We start from the raw sequence: 22,526 nt of genomic DNA on the forward strand, positions 1-22,526 counted from the left end.
TTTTCAGACGGTAAGAAGATAGGTGGAGGGGCAGGTAGTTCTGAGAAAGAGAAGAGGCTACAAAAGGACTAAAACAGATTAGGAGAATGGGCAATGAAATGGCAGATGGAATACAGTGTTGGGAAGTGTACGGTCATGCACTTTGGTAGAAGAAATGAACGGGTTGACTGTTTTCTAAATGGAGAGAAAATACAAAAAAATTAAGCACAAAGGGACTTGAGAGTCCTTCTGCAGGATTCCCTAAAGGTTAATTTGCAGGTTGAGTCTGTGGTGAGGAAGGTGTTAGCATTCATTTCAAGAGGACTAGAATATAAAAGCAAGGATGTCATGTTGCGACTTTACTAAGCACTGGTGAGACCTCACTTGGATTATTGTGAGCAGGTTTTGGCCCCTTAGAAAGGATGCACCGAAACTGGAGAGGGTTCAAAGGAAGTTCACGAAAATGATTTCAGGACTGAATGGCTTGTCATATGAAGAGCGTTTGATGGCTCTGGGCCTGTATTCACTAGAATTCAGAAGAATGAGGGGTGATCTCAGTGAAACCTATCGAATGGTGAAAGGCCTTGATAAAGTGGATGTGGGGAAGATGTTTCCTATGGTGGGAGAGTCTAAGACCAGAGTACATAGCCACAGGATAGATGGGCGTTCTTTTAGAATCGAGATGAGAAGGAATTTCTTTAGCCAGATAGTGGTGAATATGTGGAACTCTTTGCCACAGGCAGCAGTGGAGGCCAAGTCTTTATGTATATTTAAGGCAGAGGTTGATAGATACCTGATTGGTCAGGGCATGACCGATCCCTCATAGAGGGATCAGAAGTGGAGAGAGTGAGCAGCTTCAAGTTCCTGAGTGTCAAGATCTCTGAGGATCTAACCTGGTCCCAACATATCAATGTAGTTATAAAGAAGGCAAGACAGTGGCTATACTTTATTAGGAGTTTAAAGAGATTTGGCATGTCAACAAATACATTCAAAAACTTCTACAGTTGTGCCGTGGAGAGCATTCTAACAGGCTGCATCACTGTCTGGTATGGAGGGGCTACTGCACAGGACCGAAAGAAGCTGCAGAAGGTTGTAAATCTAGTCAGCTCCATCTTGGGCACTAGCCTACAAAGTACCCAGGACATCTTCAAGGAGTGGTGTCTCAGAAAAGCATCCATTATTAAGGACCTCCAGCACCCAGGGCATGCCTTTTTCTCACTGTTACCATCAGGTAGGAGGTACAGAAGCCTGAAGGCACACACTCAGCAATTCAGGAACAGCTTCTTCCCTTCTGCCATCCAATTCCTAAATGGACATTGAATCTTTGGACACTACCTCACTTTTTTTAATATACAGTATTTCTGTTTCTGTACTTTTTTAACCTATTCCATACACGTAATTGAATAACTTGTTTATTTATTTATTTATTTGATTTATTATTATTTTTATTTCTCCTTTTTTCTCTGCTAGATTATGTATTGCATTGAACTGCTGCTGCTGAGTTAACAAATTTCACATCACACGCCGGTAATAATAAACCTGATTCTGATGAAGGGATACAGGGAGAAGGCAGATGATTGGGGCTGAGAGGAAAATTGGATCAGCCATGATGAAATGGCAGAGCCGACTCGATAGGCCAAATGGCCTAATTCTGCTCCTATGTCTTATGGTCTTGTCAATTCCTTTTGGAAATCTAAATATGCTACATCTACAAGTTCCCTTCTATCACCTCCCTTTGAGCAATTATACTTTATGAACGCCGGTTTGATTTTATTCAGCTTTCCTGTGATTAATTATTTCCTGCTTGATTATTTATCCTAGCATCTTGCTAAAAGTAAATGTCAAACTGACTGGCCTTTAGTTCCACACCTTTGTCTTCCTTCCTTTTTGAAAAAGGAAATGCACTGGCTGTTTTCAAGTCTTCATTCCAGATCTTAGTGAGGTATAAAAAATTTCAGCCACTACCTCCGGAGCCACTTCCTTTAAAACCCTTGGATGCAGGCCATTAATCCTGTTGATTTACCTACTTTTAAACTAAGGAATTTCTCAAATACTTTATCCTTTGTGCTTTGATTTTTAGAAGTCCCTGCATGTTATCTGAAATTAGCCCATCCATTGTCTTAGCAGTACTTGCAGAGACTAATAAAAAGTAATGTGAAAACATTTGCTAACGTATCTGTCAATTTGCAAAATGCATTTGTGTGTTTGAGTTCTAATTCTTAGAGTAACATGTTATGTTCAGTGAGACACAATGAGTAGTATAATCCATATTATGCTTCAGAATATAGTCCTAATATACACTATGGTGGTATTCAATTGGGAATAATGGTTTGTGGATTCCAAATAAAATTTCAGTTTTTCTGTGGTTCCAGGGAATGGCTAACCAAAATTAAGTCCTCCAATTTAGAGAAATTCTAGCTGAATTTTCTCTGCATTCTCTCAAGTGCCATCACATCCTTTCTATAGCAGAGCAACCAGAATTACATGTAACATATCATAAGCAGCTTTACCAGTGTTTTGTAAAGTTGCAGCATAACACTGCAACTCTTGTATTCTGTGATCTGACCTGTGAAGGAATAAATTTGCTGATCACCCGCACAGAGAGCGAAGGTGAAAATAACCTCCCCTAAATCATTCCTCAACTGCAAAGATTTATTTCACCTCTAATTGTCCTCCTTCCTGAAGACAACAAGTTCAGCTCTGTATTTACCTGCATGTTCACTGACAGAAATCAATTGACTAAGGATTTGATTAAGTTACAGAGGGTGCAAGTAAGACTTACAAGGATGTTGCTGGGACTGCAGGGTTTGAGTTACAAAGAAAGATTAGAAAGATACTGCTTTAAGGAGGCCATGGGGTGACCTTATAGAGGTTTATAAAATTGAGGGTCATAAATAAGGTGGATGATTTTTTCTGTGTGTGGATGAGTCTAAAACTAGAGGGTATAGGTTAAGATACGGGGGAAAGGTTTAAAGGGGCCCTCTGGAGCAGGCTTTGCACAGAGTGGGTGGTGGGTATATGGTATGAGCTAACAAAGGAAGAAGTAGAGGCAAGTGCAATAACAATATTTCAAAGACCTTTGGGCAGGTTGATAGATAGGAAAGGTTTAGAAGGAAGTAAGCCCAAAGCAGGCAATTAGAATTAGCTCGGGAAAGATTCTTCAGCATGGATAGGTTGGGCTGAAGGGGATTTTTCAGTGGATTATAACTCCATGTGTCTCTGGCTTCCATAAAAAACACATTCCAGTAAGAATGATTGACAACACTCTGGATTTTAAAAAAAGATATATTTTCCTCTTTCTACACTGGATCTGAAGTAAGTTACTTGATTCTTGAGATAAATTTTGATTAAAAAAAATTAATTCAGAGAATAACTTGTCATATACTCACCTCATCAACATTCTCAAAAGCGTTGATAACATCATATGGCAAACAGGAGAGGAGATCTATTACAAACCAAGTCTTCAAGTAGTTCATGCGGATGAGTTTGGGATCTGAAATTACTTCCCCTGCTGGTCCAACAAAAGTGGTATGAAAATTGAGGACAATGTCTACCAAAAAGATTACATCGACTATGCTGTCAACCACCAACCAAGTCACATTGTTTTGTTTGGTCTTGAAGGAGACATTGTATGGAACCATGATTGCAGTGTAGAAGGTCAGGATCAGGATAATCCAATCCCAGGAAGTTTTGAATGCACAGTAATGCAGGATGATATGGGGTGGAGTCTTTGGTGCTTCTTGTTTGTACTGTGGAAGAATCTCAGAACCAAGCTGCAAAACCTGCATGGAAAAGACACGATCAATATATATCATTACTAGATATTAACATATTAACATTCGTAACATTTAATCCACATAGTATAGAAGAGTGAACACAGCAGCAGACCAGTTATTTCTCTTTGGCAAGTGATTTGGAAACAAGCGCCTGAGAAATGACAACAGTGGACAATCCTGTGTTGACCAGGCAAAGCATTAAAGATCCCATTCTAATGGAGATTCCCAGCCTACATGAAAATTTTGTTTAACTTTTTTACTTTGGGGGTAATAATGGTGGCAAAGAAATGGCAGACAAACTGAATAAGTATTTTAAAAGAGACTTCACTGTGGAAATTCACAAAGAGTGTCAGAGGACAGAAGTGAATGTAGTCATGAATACTAAGGAGAAGGTGCTTGGGAAGCTGGAAGGTCTGCAGATAGGTGTCACCATGAACAGATGGATTAAACCGCACTGGTCTGATAGAAGCAGTTGAAGATTAGGAGGATGGGCAAAGAAGTGGCAGATGTAAACAGTGCAGTGAAGTGTATGAATATGCACATTGCTAGAAGGTATAAAGGTGTAAACTATTTCCTAAAGAAGGAGCGAATTCAGAAACTGGAGGTGTTAAAGGTCTTGGGAGCCCTAGTGCAGAATTCCCTAAAGGTTAACTTATAGGTTGAGTTGGTAGTAAAGAAGTCAACTGTAATGTTAGCATTCATTTCCAGAAAACTATAATATAAAGGCAATATGTATTCCAGTTCTCACTGGACTAGAAGCCCAGAAGCAGAAGAACGAGAAGCACTGGTGGTGGGGTGGGAGTGCAACCTCAGTGAAATCTATCAAATATTGAAAGGCCTAGATAGCGTGGTCATGAAGAGGGTAATGGGAAACTTTAGGACCAGAGGGTACAGCCCTCAGAATACAAGGATGACCCCTTAGAGCAAATATGAGGAAGAATTTCTTTAATCAGAGAGTGGTGAATTTGTGGAATTCATTGTCACAGACAGCTATGGAGGCCAAGTCATTGGCTATATTTAAAGTGGAGATTGATAGATTCTTGATTAGTTTGGGAATTAGAAGTTATGGGAAGAAGGAAGGAGATTGTGGTTGAGAGTAAAATATAAATCAGCCATGATCAAATGGCAGAGCAGACGCAATAGGCCGATTAACCTAATTCTGCTCCTATGTCTTATGGTCTTATGGTCTTATGGTCTTTAAATCATTTCCAACTGTTTGAAGTGTGTTATTTAATGTTTAAAAAGTCAAATTGCAGTCTTTTTTTTTAATATATTTACATTAACCTTTTGCAAATGTTGCAGGATATGAAAAACATTTTAAACTCTTCAAATCAATTGCAAACTTTGACAAATAGCAACATTGCACCCCCACACTCCCATAGTCTACTCCCCCATCCCTCTCTCTTTGTGCATCAAAGGCTGCCAGAGATGTCCAGTGGCTTCAGCAGTACACTATTTGAAGCCATGTTGTTGCTTAGACTTCACCACAATTCCAGGATGCAGAGGGCCCTTTGTAACCCAACCAGATGAATGCAGCAAAAGGCACGAAGTGACTCCAACTGGTGAGCAGGGTTCAGGAGGATCCAGCCTATTATTCTGATCAATTAGTTTGTTCAAACTAATAAATGACATTACAATTTTAACAAAACAAATTCAATTTCTCAATGGTAGTTATCACTGAGTATTTCAAAAGAACAAGGTTCATGGTAATTTATAGTATTATGCATAAACAATTGTTCTCAAAGAGTGGTGTTTGACAAAGGAATCATTGTTAACATATGTTTATGCATCTTTGTTGTCACTCCTAACCAGGAAAAGTACAAACTTGTGAGATACCAGCCCAGTCAGTCAGACACTTCCAATGTCCAAGTAGGTTTGTGAGCAATGAATTTTACTAAGTACATTACTAGTCGAGGTCAGGTGACCAAACATTTTGAAAAGTTCAAACAGATAAATAGAGGGATAGCTCAAGCGAAGCGGTCAGTGGAAAGCGGCCAGTGCGTGAGTGGGCCAGTGAAGGAGTGGAGTTTTGAGGCTTTGACTTGAGAAGAGGCGGAGGACAAGCTAGCTCGCAGTTAGTTTTTACAATGTCTCCTGAGACGGTCATGTGCCTCTCATGTGAGATGTGGCAGTCTGAGGGGAACGCCCCTCTCCCGCAGAGTCACATCTGCCAGAAGTGCATACGGCTGGGCGATCTGGAAGACCGTGTAAGGAATCTGGAGCAGCAGCTGAATGACCTTCGACTCATAAGGGAGAATGAGGCAGTCATAGATGAGAGCTACAAGGAGGTAGTCACACCTAGGCTGTCGGAAGCAGCTCGTTGGGTAACAGTCAGAGGGGGGAAAGCGAAGGTGAGCAGACAGGTAGTGCAGAGCACCCCTGTAGCCATTCCCCTGAATAATAAGTTTACCGTCCTGGATACTGTTGGCGGGGACGACCGACCAGGTGTGAGCCACGGTGGCAGGGCCTCCGGCACTGAGTCTGACCCTGTGGTGCAGAAGGGTGGGACGGGGAAGAGGAGAGCTGTTGTCATTGGAGACTCTATAGTCAGGGGAGCAGACAGGAGATTTTGTGGACGTGAGAAGGACACCCGCATGGTTTGTTGCCTCCCGGGTGCCAGGGTCCGGGATGTCTCTGACCGGGTGCATGACATCCTGGTACGAGAGGGAAAGCAGCCAGAAGTCATGATACATGTTGGGACCAACGACATGGGCAGGAAGAGGGATGAGGTCCTAAAGTGTGAGTTTCGTGAACTAGGCAGAAGGCTGAAGAACAGGACCTCAAGGGTGGTGTTCTCAGGATTACTGCCAGTGCTATGTGACAGTGATGGTAAGAATTGGAGGAGATAGCAGTTGAATGCGTGACTGAGGAGTTGGTGCAGGGAGCAGGATTTTAGATTTTTGGATCATTGGGATCTCTTCTGGGGAAGGTGGGACCTGTACAGATTGGATGAGTTGCACCTGAACTCGAAGGGGAGCAATATCCTTGCAGGTAGGTTTGCTAGCATGGTTCGGGAGGGTTTAAACTAATTTGCGAGGGGGATAGGACCCAGAGCGATAGAGCAGTGAAAGAAGTGCATGGAGTAAAGCCAGATCTAACATACAGAGAGGCTTTGAGGAAAGAGAAGCAGAATAAACGGTGTAAAGGTAGTAAGGTAGAAGGGCTGAAGTGTGTGTATCTCAATGCAAGAAGCATCAGGAACAAAAGTGATGAACTGAGAGCTTGGATACATACATGGAATTATGATGTAGTGGCCATTACAGAGACTTGGCTGGCACCAGGGCAGGACTGGATTCTCAATATTCTTGGATTTCAGTGCTTTAAAAAGGATAGAGAGGGCGGAAAAAGGGGAGGAGGAGTGGCATTACTGGTCGGGGATACTATTACAGCTCCAGAAAGGGTGGGTAATGTAGCAGGATCCTCTTTTGAGTCAATATGGGTAGAAGTCAGGAACAGGAAGGGAGCAGTTACTCTACTGGGGGTATTCTATAGACCCCCTGGTAGCAGCAGAGATACAGAGGAGCAGATTGGGAGGCAGATTTTGGAAAGGTGCTAAAATAAAAGGGTTGTTATCATGGGTGACTTTAACTTCCCTAATATTGATTGGCACCTGATTAGTTCCAAGGGTTTAGATGGGGCAGAGTTTGTTAAGTGTGTCCAGGACGGATTCCTGTCACAGTATGTGGACAGGCCAACCAGGGGGAATGCCATACTAGATCTAGTACTAGGTAATGAACTGGGTCAGATCACAGATCTCTCAGTGGGTAAGCATCTGGGGGACAGTGACCACCGCTCCCTGGCCTTTATAATTATCCTGGAAAAGGATAGAATCAGAGAGGACAGGAAAATTTTTAATTGGGGAAAGGCAAATTGAGGCTATAAGGCTAGAACTTGCAGGTGTGAATTGGGATGATGTTTTTGCAGGGAAATGTACTATGGACATGTGGTCGATGATTAGAGATCTCTTGCGGGATGTTAGGGATAAATTTGTCCCAGTGAGGAAGATAAAGAATGGTAGGGTGAAGGAACCATGGGTGACAAGTGAGGTGGAAAATCTAGTCAGGTGGAAGAAGGCAGCATACATGAGGTTTAGGAAGCGAGGATCAGATGGGTCTATTGAGGAATGTAGGGAAGCAAGAAAGAAGCTTAAGAAGGGCCTGAGAAGAGCAAGAAGGGGACATGAGAAGGCCTTGGCGAGTAGGGTAAAGGAAAACCCCAAGGCATTCTTCAATTATGTGAAGGAAAAAAGGATGACAGGAGTGAAGGTAGGACCGATTAGAGATAAAGGTGAGAAGATGTGCCTGGAGGCAGTGGAAGTGAGCGAGGTCCTCAATGAATACCTCTCTTCGGTATTCACCAATGAGAGGGAACTTGATGATGGTGAGGACAGTATGAGTTCTAGAGCATGTTGATATTAAGGGAGAGGAGGTGTTGGAGTTGTTGAAATACATTAGGACAGGTAAGTCCCCGGGGCCTGATGGAATATTCCCCAGGCTGCTCTACAAGGCGAGAGAAGAGATTGCTGAGCCTCTGGCTAGGATCTTTATGTCCTCGTTGCCCACGGAAATGGTACCGGAGGATTGGAGGGAGGCGAATGTTGTTGCCTTGTTCAAAAAAGATAGTAGGGATAGTCCAGGTAATTATAGACCAGCGAGCCTTACATCTGTGGTGGGAAAGCTGTTGGAAAAGATTCTTAGAGATAGGATCTACAGGCATTTAGAGAATCATGGTCTGATCAGGGACAGTCAGCATGGCTTTGTGAAGGGCAGATCGTGTCTAACAAGCCTGATAGAGTTCTTTGAGGAGGTGACCGGGCATATAGATGAGGGTAGTGCAGTGGATGTGATCTATATGGATTTTAGTAAGGCATTTGACAAGGTTCCACATGGTAGGCTTATTCAGAAAGTTAGAAGGCATGGGATCCAGGGAAGTTTGGCCAGGTGGATTCAGAATTGGCTTGCCTGCAGACGGCAGAGGGTGGTGGTGGAGGGAGTACATTCTGATTGGAGGATTGTGTCTAGTGGTGTCTCACAAGGATCTGTTCTGGGACCTCTACTTTTCGTGATTTTTATTAACGACCTGGATGCGGGGGTAGAAGGGTGGTTTGGCAAGTTTGCAGACAACACAAAGGTTGGTGGTGTTGTAGATAGTGTAGAGGATTGTCAAAGATTGCAGAGAGACATTGATAAGATGCAGGAGTGTGCTGAGAAGTGGCAGATGGAGTTCAACCCAGAGAAGTGTGAGGTGGTACACTTTGGAAGGACAAACTCCAAGGCAGAGTACAAAGTAAATGGCAGGATACTTGGTAGTGTGGAGGAGCAGAGGGATCTTGGGGTACATGTCCAGAGATCCCTGAAAGTTGCCTCACAGGTGGATAGGGTAGTTAAGAAAGCTTATGGGGTGTTAGCTTCATAAGTCGAGGGATAGAGTTTAAGAGTCGCGATGTAATGATGCAGCTCTACAAATGATGCAGCCAGAGAAAGCAGGATCTCCCAGTGGCCACACATTTTAATTCTACATCCCATTCCCATTCTGACATGTCTATCCACGGCCTCCTCTACTGTAAAGATGAAGCCGCACTCAGGTTGGAGGAACAACACCTTATATTCCGTCTGGGTAGCCTCCAACCTGATGGCATGAACATCGACTTCTCTAACTTCCGCTAATGCCCCACCTCCCCCTCGTACCCCATCTGTTACTTATTTTTATACACACATTCTTTCTCTCACTCTCCTTTTTCTCCCTCTGTTCCTCTGAATATACCCCTTGCCCATCCTCTGGGTCGCCCCACCCTTGTCTTTCTTCCCGGACCTCCTGTCCCATGATCCTCTCATATCCCTTTTGCCTATCACCTGTCCAGCTCTTGGCTCCATCCCTCCCCCTCCTGTCTTCTCCTATCATTTTGGATCTCCCCCTCCCCCTCCAACTTTCAAATCCCTTACTCACTCTTCCTTCAGTTAGTCCTGACGAAGGGTCTTGGCCTGAAACGTCGACTGCACCTCTTCCTAGAGATGCTGCCTGGCCTGCTGCGTTCACCAGCAACTTTTATGTGTGTTGCAGCTCTATAAAACTCTGGTTAGGCTACACTTGGAGTACTGTGTCCAGTTCTGGTCACCTCACTATAGGAAGGATGTGGAAGCATTGGAAAGGGTACAGAGGAGATTTACCAGGATGCTGCCTGGTTTAGAAAGTATGCATTATGATCAGAGATTAAAGGAGCTAGGGCTTTACTCTTTGGAGAGAAGGAGGATGAGAGGAGACATGATAGAGGTGTACAAGATAATAAGAGGAATAGATAGAGTGGATAGCCAGCGCCTCTTCCCCAGGGCATCACTGCTCAATACAAGAGGACATGGCTTAAAGGTAAGGGGTGGGAAGTTCAAGGGGGATATTAGAGGAAGGTTTTTTATTCAGAGAGTGGTTGGTGCGTGGAATGCACTGCCTGAGTCAGTGGTGGAGGCAGATACACTAGTGAAGTTTAAGAGACTACTAGACAGGTATATGGAGGAATTTAAGGTGGGGGCTTATATGGGAGGCAGGGTTTGAGGGTCGGCACAACATTGTGGGCCGAAGGGCCTGTACTGTGCTGTACTATTCTATGTTCTATGCACTGATTGGATTTTAGCTCTGATTTTAATCAAGGCAGAGAAAGTTAAAACTCCACCTAAAAGGCTCAGGAAGACAGTTTATAGCCAATTCTTACTTTTTTGAGGTCATTTACTTGATCACATGAGCTATAGGACATTCAGAATATCGCTCTTTGATCTGACAAACTGGTGGGAATCCCGCCAAGTACAGTGTTGCTAACTCACAACTCCAGAAACCATGGTTTAATTCTGATCACTCGAGCAGTTTGTGTAAAGATTGCATGTTCTCCCTCTGACTGTGTGTGTTTCCACAAGGTACTCTAGTTTTCTCTCAGCTCCCAAATATGTGTTGACAGATTAAATGGTTGCACTAATATCTGAGTGTAAGTAAGTAGTACATGAACCAAAGTGTGGTTAACAGGCACTTGAGAGAGTATATGTTGCAATGATGTAAGGAGACAGAAAATAGGACTGATGGGATTGGTCTTCTAGATGCCAGCGTTAGCCCAATAGTTGAAAGCTGTCTGTTTTGTAGTAATTAAGCCTACTGGGTTCTCAACCAGGAAAACCATCTTGTGCTCAGATGGCCAAATAATTTAACCCCAACTGAATACTGCCCCATACAGGAAATTTTGTGCAAGCACTAGCAGAAAGAAAATGGCATACAACACTCAGGTGTCTTTTCAACTTCAAAGTTGGTCCTTTCATCCAACCCTTTACAATTTAAAATTGAGTTAATATAAAATAATATATTTTGGAACTACTAGTAAGTCAAGCAGTTAGTAAATAAGTCAAGTGTTAGAAGGTTAATTCAGATGAAAGGTCATTGACTTGAAACATTAACTCTGCTTCTCTCTCCACAGATGCTGTCCAACCCACTGAGTACTTCCAGCAATTTCTGATTTTATTTCAGATTTCCAGCATCTGCTATTATTTTAAATCATTATAGACTGTTTTGGATTTTTCAGTTGAAATGAAACCTCGAAAATCTGGAAACAGTTTGAACGGACAATTGAGTACATGACATAAGAGTAAGATGTTCTTACTAATTTCATGTAAAACTTTGGGGTACAAGTTAATGATCTGAATGGCACACAGTACATAGTCATTCAGGAGAACTTGAGTGTAAAACCAACAGCTCAGGAGATACAACAAGATGCAAAACATCCAGATGCCCAGAACAATCCAATCACAATGTGATGGTCTTATACATCTTATTGCGCAGTATGGATTAGGCTATGAAACCTGATCATTGCACTGGTAAAGAATAAAAATTGCCTTAAAAATAGGTGAAGGCAGACTCATTTAATGGGATTGCATAAGTACCATATTGCAAATGCAGAAGCCTAAAAAGGACCAATATTCTTGAAATACTTGGGTAGCATCTATAAAGTAAGAAACAGAGTTAATGTTTCAGATCAATTTCCTTTCCTCAGAATTCATATTAAGTTCCATGAAAGTTCACTGACATGAAAAATCAGTATTGTTTCTCTCTCCATGATTACCTAACCAGCTTATCATTTCCAATATTTTCTGCTGTTATTCCTTTGAGATGTAATGTATTGGAATATCTCCTGTAGAGATCATAATGCACAAGATTTCTTATAACACACTCATGTTTTCCAATGGACACTAACCACTATTCTGCCACTCCCTCCCCTACAAAAAACAGTATGATTCAGCTTTTACTTAAGTTTTTAAAAGATAAATTCTCAACAACTTATTGGGTTCAATAATTTCAAGTATTCAGGGATCACTGAGATTTCCACAATCAAATCCATAAAGGTCAGTAATGTTATTGTCTGTTCCTCTGTGTAGACATATCAGGGTTTAAAGCTGTAAAGGTGATTGCTCGTAATCATCAGTAATACTCCTCAAGAATGTTTTCAAATATCAGTATATTTGTTGACACTGATAAAATCCCTTCCATTTTCACATATCCAGAAAAGCATGACTAACAACCTCTACCGAACTGCTTGGCTAAGTATAAAAAAAAACTAAAGTTATCAAATTTGAGCAGCAATTATATCTGGGATTACTGAGCTGTAACACCTACCATATTTCAAAGATTAGGTAGAATTCTAATTTTAGCACATATGAGGAAGAGACATCAAATCATAGGTAAAGTTGTATTAATAGGTGATTTCAACTTCCCCTCATATTGACTGTTCTGCCTGAGTGCAAAGGGATTAGGTGGAGCAGAATTTGTTAAATGTGTCCAAGGAAATTTTATGAAGCAATATATAGATGACCGTACAAGAGAAGGGGCAAACCTCAAACTCCTCTTCGGAAATGAGGCTGGACAAGTAGTCAGTGTGTCAATGGGACAGCCATTTGGGACCAGTGAATATGATTCCATTAATTTCGAGGCACATCATGAAAAAAGATAGGACTGGTTCTCAAGTTTAAGTCCTAAATTGGGGAAAAACTAATTTTGATCGCATGATACAGGAACTCCCAAAAGTCGACGGGAGAAACTGTTTGCAGATAAAGAGATGTCTTGAAGTAGGAGTACACTTAAGAAGGAAGTTAGAAGGGCAAAAAGGGGGAATGAGATAGTTTTGGCAGGAAAGGAGGATCCAAAGAAGGACCTGTTTCTATGCTAAATTAAACAAATAAAGATGACAACATGTATCTGTTTTAAATAATTCATAAGAGGTTTTCAAACAGTAAATTGAAAGGAGAGCAGTGTGTGCCTTGCTATTCATCTTGAGGATAAAGGTATGTGCGTATTCTGTTCAAAAAACTGGTAATTGCTAATCTCAGTTTTGCAACAAGGACTTCAAAGCACTAAGTGTTTGAAGTAATAGCAGTTCTGAAATCTTAGCAGAATTTTTACCATGGAAACCAATTATTAGCATCACCTAAGAATCATATCAGTAAATCAAAAAGAGATAAACATCATAGGGTAAGTGCTTAATAGCATCCACTTTTTGAACACAAATTTTTGTAATATAGTTTAAGATGTTATATTATGCTGAAGCCTGTTTCTAATGTACGCCTTACAATCCAGTGATCAGTGATTAACATTCAATAAAATTATCTTTGCATAATTGAGCACCTTCAATAACTCCAAAAGACTGAGGTTTGGTAAAATACTGAAAGGCTTTTATTGGCTGTACAATACGACCTCCACAGTGAGTATCTGCCCCCGGACTGAGGGGGAGAGGCAAGGCAAACACCTTTATACAGGACTCTGTGGGAGGAGCCACAGGGGCAGTCAGCAGAGGGGTGTGTCCAGACAGGTAACCCAGTTACAACATATATACATGGTTTACCACATTCACCCCTCCTTTTTTTTAAAAAGAGTCCCATGGGGTGAAGTGACTGACAATATTTACAAGAAGTATATTTACAGGTCAAGTCTATCAGGCGGTCGAGTCCGTCGCTGTGATCTACGTAGCACCGGTGGTGACTGCACCGGCGATGGCGGTTGTGCTGGCTCCGGCCTGACTTGGGGTGTCAGCATGTTAAGTGTCGGTAATCCCTCATGCATGTGCGTCATGCCCGGTATGGGAGTGTCGTGTGGTGTCTGTGTAGGGTTTGGAGTGCGCGGTGTCTCATGGGTACATACATCGGTGGGTACGGGGTCAATAGTCACCACGGAGTGTTCAGGTTAGGGTCCCAGTGCTCCTGTGGACGCCAGGTTGCAAATGGAGACCGTGTCCTCCCGCCCATCAGGTAAAACCACGTAGGCATACTGGGGGTTCGCATGAAGTAAGTGAACCCTCTCGACCATCGGGGAGTATTTATTGCTCCTCGCATGTTTCCGGTGCAGCACTGGCCCCGGGGACATCAGCCAAGTTGGTAGGGTGGTCCCAGTGGTCGACCTTCTGGGAAATGAAAAGAGCCGCTCATGAGGGGTGGCATTGGTGGCCGTGCATAACAGGGAGCGGATGGAGTGGAGTGCCTCGGGAAGGACCTCCTGCCAGCAGGAGACCGGCAGTCCCTTTGACCTGAGGGCTAAGAGTGTGGCTTTCCACACTGTGGCATTCTCCTTCTCCACCTGTCCATTCCCCCGGGGATTATAGCTCGTGGTCCTACTGGTTGCAATTCCCCTAGCCAGTAGATATTGGTGCAGCTCGTCACTCATAAACGAGGATCCTCTGTCACTGTGGATATAGCATGGGTATCCGAATAGAGTGAAGAGCTTGCGCAGGGCTTTTATGACTGACGTGGTTGTGGTATCGGGGCAGGGGATGGCGAAGGGGAACCGCGAGTACTCGTCAATTACTTTGAGAAAGTACACATTGTGGTCGGTGGAGGGAAGGGGACCCTTAAAGTCAACACTCAGTTGCTCAAAGGGGCGGGTGGCCTTGATGAGTTGTGCCTTTTCGGGTGGGTAGAAGTGCGGTTTGCACTCTGCGCAGACTTGGCAGTCCCTGGTCATCGTCCTGATCTCCTCAAGGGAGTAAGGCAGGTTCCGGGCTTTCACGCAGTGGAAAAGCCGGGTGGCCCCCGGGTGGCAAAGATTTACATGTAGGGCGTATAGCCGGTCAATCTGCGCGCTGGCACATGTTCCCCGGGATAGGGCATCGGAGGGCTCGTTGAGCTTCCCAGGCCTGTACATGATGTCATAGTTGTAGGTGGAGAGTTCGATTCTCCACCTCAGAATTTTATCATTTTTGATTTTGCTCCACTGCTGATTATTAAACATGAATGCGACTGAGCGCTGGTCAGTTAGCAGGGTGAACCTTTTGCCGGCAAGATAGTGCCTCCAGTGCCTTATAGCTTCCACTATGGCCTGGGCCGCTTTCTCTACTGCAGAGTGCCGAATTTCAGGGCCTTGAAGGGTACGGGTGAAGAACGTCACTGGTCTTCCTGCCTGGTTGAGGGTAGCAGCCAGCCCAAAGTTGGAGGCGGTGGGTGGTGGCGCCGACCAAGATGGCCACCCCCATGTTTCACATGTGGTGGCAGCGTGCAGGGAAGATGGCGGCCCCCATGTCTCGCACGTGGTGGAGGAGTGCAGAGAAGATGGCGGCAGGCAAGATAGCAACCCCCACATCTCGCACGCGGCGCTGCTCGATCCCGCTCGCGGTTTTGACTTACAGGCCTTGGCGAAGTGGCCCTTCTTTCCACATCTGGAGCAGGTAGCTTGTCGGGCCAGGCAGCGTTTCCGGGGGTGCTTCTCCAGTCCACAGAAGTAGCACTTCTGGCTGGCGGCAGCTGAGGTCGATTCGCTGGCCGGTTGCGGGGTCTGTGGCGCCCACGAGGCCATCGGGGGATCGTGTGCCTGGAGAGCCTTGGAGTTATGCAGAGCATCCTCCAACGTATCAGCCAGCTTGATCGCCGAACTTAGGGTAAGGTCGGCTTTTTCCAGCAGCCGCTGGAGCATGTACACTGACCTGGTCCCCGTAACGAAGGCGTCTCTCACTAGGAGTTCTGCATGCTGCGCCGCCGTCAGCTCCTGGCAATTGCAGGCTCGCACGAGCGTCTGTAGTGCCCGGACAAACTCAGCACTCGATTCCCCGGGCCGCTGTTGCTGTGTTGCTAAGCGGTGCCGAGCATAGACGCTGTTTATCGGCCGCAGGTATTGTCTTTTGAGTGTGTTCATCGCACCGTCATAGCTTGGCTGGTCTCTGATCATTGAGTAGATCCATGGACTGACCCTGGAGAGTAGAACTCTGCGCTTCGCTATGGGGTCGGTCGCTTTAGTCTCCTCTAGATACGTTTCGAAGCAGGCCAGCCAGAGTTCAAAAGTGTTTCCAGCGTCAGGTGTTTGCGGATCGAGGTCTAATTTGTCTAGTCTCAGTGCCTGTTCCATGTTAAAAATGTACAGTGAATAAAATTGAAGCACCTTCAATTACTCCAAAAGACTGAGGTTTAGTAAAATACTGAAAGGCTTTTATTCGCTGTACAATATGACCTCCACGGTGAGTGTCTGCCCCTGGACTGAGGGGGAGGGGCAAGGCGAAACACCTTTATACAGGACTCTGTGGGAGGAGCCACAGGGGCAGTCAGCAGACAGGTAACCCAGTTACAACATATATACATGGTTTACCACAATAATACTAATGATTTTCTTTTGTATCCTGATTCCATTTTAGTTCTCTCATAATTTACAATGCAAGATTCAGGTACAATTATTTGTCATTTAATAGCACAGATTTAATTCCACATCAATCATTGATGCAAACCAAACAATTTTCAGCAAACTAAATTTAGGAAACAGTGGATAACATGATTTCAGATAGAAGTTTAAAACCTCCTTCATATACTATATAATGAATTACTAAGGAAAATAGTGACTGATGCTATACAAATATATCAGCCATTTTTGCATATCGACTGTAAGATGAATGAACATCCATGTCAGTAACTCAGAGCTGAAATTTTATTTCTGGCTGCAACCAAGCTCACAGTCAGGAAAAGTACCAACAAAACATTGCAATTTTATATTTTGATAATGAAAAATTTTTGAAGACTTTGAACAATGATTAAGAAAGCAAAATGCTTTCCTTCACGTGTCCGTAAAATAGCAGAGTATCATTTTGTCAGATTATATTTACTGCATTCAGTACCAGACTTTGAAGAGAACACTCCTGCTTTGAAGCAGAAAGCTGTAATTTCAAACCCCACTCCAGAAAATCCAGTACAGAGTCAACAGAGAGACTTTAGTGTCTACTGGATGTGAAGAGGTGCAGACTTTTGAAAGCTATGTTAATTTAACCCCTTGAGAGTCTTCTCTCAATGAATGATATAGGCCTCATACTATTATTTTGAAGGAGGGCAGAGGACTTCTTCCCAGGATTTTGGTTAGTATTTATTCCTCAATTTCAGAATTACGGAATTGTTAGGGTACAGGAATGTGTCCCTTCAGTTTATTAAGTCCTTAGCCTTTTCAGAGCAAGCCTGTCCGTGACATTTTCCTGCTCTTTCCTGACATCCCTACAAAATTATTCTGTTTTAAACATCTATCCAATTCCCTTTTGAAGGAACTGATTTATTTTACTTCCACCACTCTTACCAGTGATGAAATATAAATTCTAACTGTTCTAAGTAAAAATGTTTTTTTTAAATTTCCTCACATCTTTTGCCCAAAACTTTAAACATGAACCCCAGGTCTTTGAACATCTTCCAAAAGAAATAACTTTACTCTACCTACCCTATCTAAACCTGCCATGATCTTCTGTACTTCTATCAAACCTCCTCTTATCTTATTGCCAAGAGGAACAACCTTATTCCTTTAAGCTTGCAGCTGAAATCCTGTGTTCTAGTAAATCTTCTCCTAACTCTCTCCAGGGCTTGATATCCTTCCTGCTGACTGAAATATTCACTTGTGTCCTTACCAGTGCTTTAGGCAGATGTGTACTATGGATGATCCACCTCAGTCTCCTCCAGGATTTCTCAGCATGATGGATGTCAATCTTCAACCAATTAGATTCACTGCACATGATATCAAGAGAAGGCTAAAGGCAATGGATACAGCAAAGACTAAGGGTCCTGACAACATTCTAACCATACTACAGTAGACATGTGCTCCACAACTTGAAACATCCTTGGCCAAACTGATACAGTACAGCGACAATACTGCTATCCACTAAACAATGTGAAGAACTGCCCAGGTATGTCCTGTTCACAAGAGCGAGGATCAATCCAGCCCAGCCAACGCTCGCCCTATCAGTCTACTTCTGAACATCAGCAACGTGATGGCGGAATGTACAACAGTGCTATCAAGCAGGTCTTGCTTTGCAGCACTCTGTTTACAGAAGCTCATTCTGGGCACCACTGAAGTCACCAAGCTCCTGACTCATTGCAGCCTTAGTGTAAAACCTGGACAACGGCCCTCAGCTCCAGAGGTGAAGTGAGTGTAGCTGCCCTTGATGTCAAGCCAGCATTTGACTGAGTATGGCATCAAGGCACCCCAGCCAAACTGGAGTCAGTGGGCATCGGGGGAACTCCACTGCTGGTTGGAATCATACCTGTCACCAAGGAAGGTGATTGTGGTGGTTGGAGGTCAATCATCTCAGCCACAGGACATCTCTGCAGGAGTTCCTCAGGGTAAGTCCTAGGCCCTACCATATTCAGTTGCTTAATGAAGCAGCAGAATATGGTTGAGCCTAGAACAACAAGTGATGACCTTTCTTCAACTGAAAGCTCAGAACTAGGGAGGTTTGCTATTGATTACACGATGTTCAGCACCACTTGTGCCTCCTCAGATAAGGAAGCAGTCCACATTGAAGTGCAGCAAGACATGGACAATATCCAGGCCACACCACACAAGTACTGGGAATGGCAATATCCAATAAGAGAAAGTCCAGCCATCACCCCCAACCTTCAATGGCAATATAACTCAATGAATCCCCACATCAATATCCAGGGGATAAGTAATGATCAGAAAATGAACCAAAGTTTTTACACAATAGTCTGTAAGAAATGATCAGAGACAAGGAATGCTGCAGCGCTTCTAAACTCCATAAAGCCTGCCCACCATCTACAAGGAGTGTGATAGAACAGTCTTCACTTGCCTGGATGAGTGCGAGTACAACAACACTCAAGAAGCTCAACACAGTACAGGATATTGCAGCTCACTTGACCAGCAACCCACCTATAACCATTCATTCACACTCAGAGGAGCTGCAGCAACTCACTAGGTTCCTAAGTCAGCACGTTCCTAACCTATGACCTCAGCTAGAAGTGTGAGGGTAGCACAAGCATAGGAATGCTACTGCCTGGAGGTTGTCTTCCAAGCCACACACCAAACTGACCTGGAAATTATCATGACTGAATCAAAATCCAAGACCTTTCTCCCTAATCACAGTGCAGGTATACCTACACCTCAAGAACTGCAGCTCACCATCACCTACTCAAGGACAATGGACAATTCATAGTCATAGTCATACTTTATTGATCCCGGGGGAAATTGGTTTTCGTTACAGTTGCACCATAAATAATAAATAGTAATAAAACCATAAATAGTTAAATAGTGATATGTAAATTATGCCAGGAAATAAGTCCAGGACCCGCCTATTGGCTCAGGGTGTCTGACCTTCCAAAGGAGGAGTTGTAAAGTTGTAAATTAAATGCTGGTTCAGCCCACAAAGCTCACATCCCTTGAATGAAGTGAAAATCAAAATTAACATAACTTTTCTCCTTTTGTACTATGACTTGTATACAGTATGAAGGATTCCATATCCTTTATTAGCCACTTAGTCAAAATGTCATGTAGTTTTCAAAGATTTATGCACATGTACATCCAGCCCCTTCTGTTCCTGCATACTCTATAAGACAATGCTATTTGGTTTATATTAACTCATCTTATTCTTTTAATTGAATAGGTAATTTCACCATGTTAAATTTCATCTGCCATTTGATTTTTGGTAATGGATTGCTATCCTCCTCATTGTTTATGATATCTCAAAATATTATACCACTCGAAATTTTGCATTTTACCTTGTTCAACTACTTTCTTTGGAAAATAGTTAATTGACTGTAAACTGAATAAAATATCCCATGGTTATGAAAATGGAAGACAGAGCCAAATTATTCCTTTATCACCTGCACAATAAGTGAAAAGACTAACTTGTTTGACATAATTTCACAACCATTTTATTACGACAGCAGTCTCACCTCAGCCAGCCGTGAATGCTTGTGTACACTTTCTCCTTTATGCACAGTGGGAGCAAGTTGTTGTAGAACACCTCTGCTGCTTGTGAGTGCCCTTGTCAGACGAGCAAATTTACCCCAGCCTGCAAATACATGAAGCAGTTTCAAAAATCACACCATCCACCAACTAGTAATAAACACAAGAAAATATGAAACAACGAGAAAAGACTTTGTACAAGTGTGTCCAGTTTATCATAACGGAGTTGACCACTTTTATTCTCCATGAAAGGAAGAAATGTAAATGCTTTTCTGATCCTATCGGTCAAGTTAAATTGCTGGGCCAGATTGCACTAGCACCTGCAGCAGATAATGAATAGAGACTCACAAGTCCATCACAATGAGTGCATCAGCACACTTTGGCTTCTGCACTGGCACAATGCAATGCAGAATTGTAGATGTCTACATTCAATCTCTTGCTCAATGGTGAGTCCACGAACACTCTACTGCGTGAAGAGGTCAGATACATCTAGTAATTGGTTCCTCTCTTTACATTCACCAATGCTGTCACATTTTCTATGGCTATATTTGTTTGGACAGGTGACTAGCCTCATGCAAAACGTGTGATCAGCTAAGTTTCTTCATTATCTTTCTATATTTCATTTTACATTTATAAATCTAATTAATTTGTAACAGTTTGTAATATATAATTATTTCATTAGTTTGATTTTTAATTAAATATTGATATCAGTTTTAACTGCTTTTGGATGTTTCATACACTGCTAAAGGCCATCAGGGTACTGCAGAGGATGAGGCCTGAGTACATTGCCTAGAGGCCGAGTTGATTTTGTAGCACACTCTGGTGGTGGAGAGTATTCTGACTGGCTGCATCACCATGTGGTATTGGGGGTGGGGGTTACTGCACAAGATCGAAATAAGTTGCAGAAAATTGTAAAATTAGTTCTGCTCCATCATGGATACCAGCCTCAACACTGTGAAGGAGCGGTGCCTTAGGAAGGCAGCGTCCACCATTAAGGATCCCCACCACCCAAGACATGCCCTCTTCATACCGTTACCACCGGGAAGGAGGTACAGAAGCCTGAAAACACATACACAGTGTTTCACTAATAGCTTCTTCCCCTCTGCCATCCGATTTCTAAATGGACAATGAACCGATGAACACTGCCTCACTACTTTTTTGTCTCTGTCATTTTGCATGACTTTATTTTAACTTTTGAATAGACATACATATGCTTAATGTAACTCAGTTTTATTCTCTATATTTATTTATCATGTATTTCATCGTACTGCTGCTGTAAAGTTAACAAATTTCATGATATACTGTAGGTCGGTGATATTAAACCTGATTCTGAATCTGTAGGTTGGCCGTAGAAAGGCAGTCATGAAATAGCTGAGTTTATGTGGCCATGGAGCCAGCACAGGATAATTGGTAACATGAGTCAAGCGTGATACAATCCAATACTATAACTGATTGATTGGAAAAATTACTCTATTTTTGTCTGCTGATTTTCCCAGATTTCAAATGCAGAAGTTTTGTTTAAAGTTCTGTGAATGATATCAGCAACGTCCATGAGATTTTTTGAATTAATGAATAAAAAATTCTGCACCGTGGTCAAACATCAGACACTCTTTGAAATTATTTTGAGCGATAAACTTTTTATGCCCTATGAAATAGAATTTTATCCTACTCCTGCTCCTACTTCTTATTTTCTTATGTTCTTAACGTAAAGAGTCCATTCATGTCTGAACCATTAACTCTTTCCTTGCACTTTTTTCTCATCATCCTCAGTGATCACAACCTCACTCCTCTGATCAGTAAGTATTCCTTTCTAAAATGCACCCAAGGTATTTTTGAGTCTTTCCCAGAGATAATTAATCTTGACTTTCCTCAATTCAACAATTTAACTTCTCTGCATCTTCCCCATGATCTATTTTCCAGTATTAAGCTCTTTTACCCTGATATCCTTCCCAATAATGTTCTTCTAGCATTAGCTTCTTGCTCTGTGTCATGCTAATGTGATGAGACTGTTGGCTCAGATTTTGTCCTACTCACTCAAATCTAACCTGCTGGGCGGGCAACTCATTACATAGACCAAAACACTTAAAATGCTGCTAACTGGTACCATGACACCATTTTGACATATTCTATTACAGTCATTCCCTTCGTTCTACACATTAGCTCCCAACTTGCATTTTTTGCTTTGCAATCTTTGATAAAGCACCATAGACCTGAAACACTGACTGTTTCTCTTTCTACAGATACTCCCTGACCCGTTGAGGTATACAAGCATTTCCCTTTTTTATTTCAAATTCAGGAGCACCTTTTCGTACTATGATTGAAGATCATTTTTACGCTCTTTAATATTTTTATCTGGCTGAATTTTAAATACCTCTAAGGGAGTACAATCTATAATTCAAATGTCAAAAAGGTTAGAACAGTTACCTTTGGATGAATCATCTTCAATTGGTTGTTTGAAAGCTGTGATATCACTGAAGGTGCAAAGAAATAATACCACTTTGTCTTGTTCATTCCGGATAGGAGCAATCTTCATAAAGAACCAAACTGGTGTCCCTATCAAAATGAACAGTTAAGATATCAAATGTACCTTTTCCATTGTGC

The 22,526-nt window shown here is 42.6% G+C and overlaps 1 protein-coding gene across 1 annotated transcript in view; it reads right to left on the minus strand.

Moving 5' to 3' along the window:
• The window catches only part of kcnh1a (potassium voltage-gated channel, subfamily H (eag-related), member 1a), a 346,721-nt gene that overhangs the window by 225,225 nt on the left and 98,970 nt on the right, over positions 1 to 22,526 (minus strand). The window contains exons 5-7 of the mRNA XM_063055717.1: positions 22,350 to 22,478; positions 19,913 to 20,031; positions 3,369 to 3,761 (exon numbers count right to left, since the gene is read on the minus strand). Coding sequence (XP_062911787.1) covers positions 3,369 to 3,761; positions 19,913 to 20,031; positions 22,350 to 22,478 — 641 coding nt within the window. The remainder of the gene's footprint in view (positions 1 to 3,368; positions 3,762 to 19,912; positions 20,032 to 22,349; positions 22,479 to 22,526) is intronic.

This window comes from Mobula hypostoma, chromosome 8, assembly GCF_963921235.1.
Source record: "Mobula hypostoma chromosome 8, sMobHyp1.1, whole genome shotgun sequence".
In the NCBI taxonomy this organism is placed as follows: Eukaryota; Metazoa; Chordata; class Chondrichthyes; order Myliobatiformes; family Myliobatidae; genus Mobula; species Mobula hypostoma.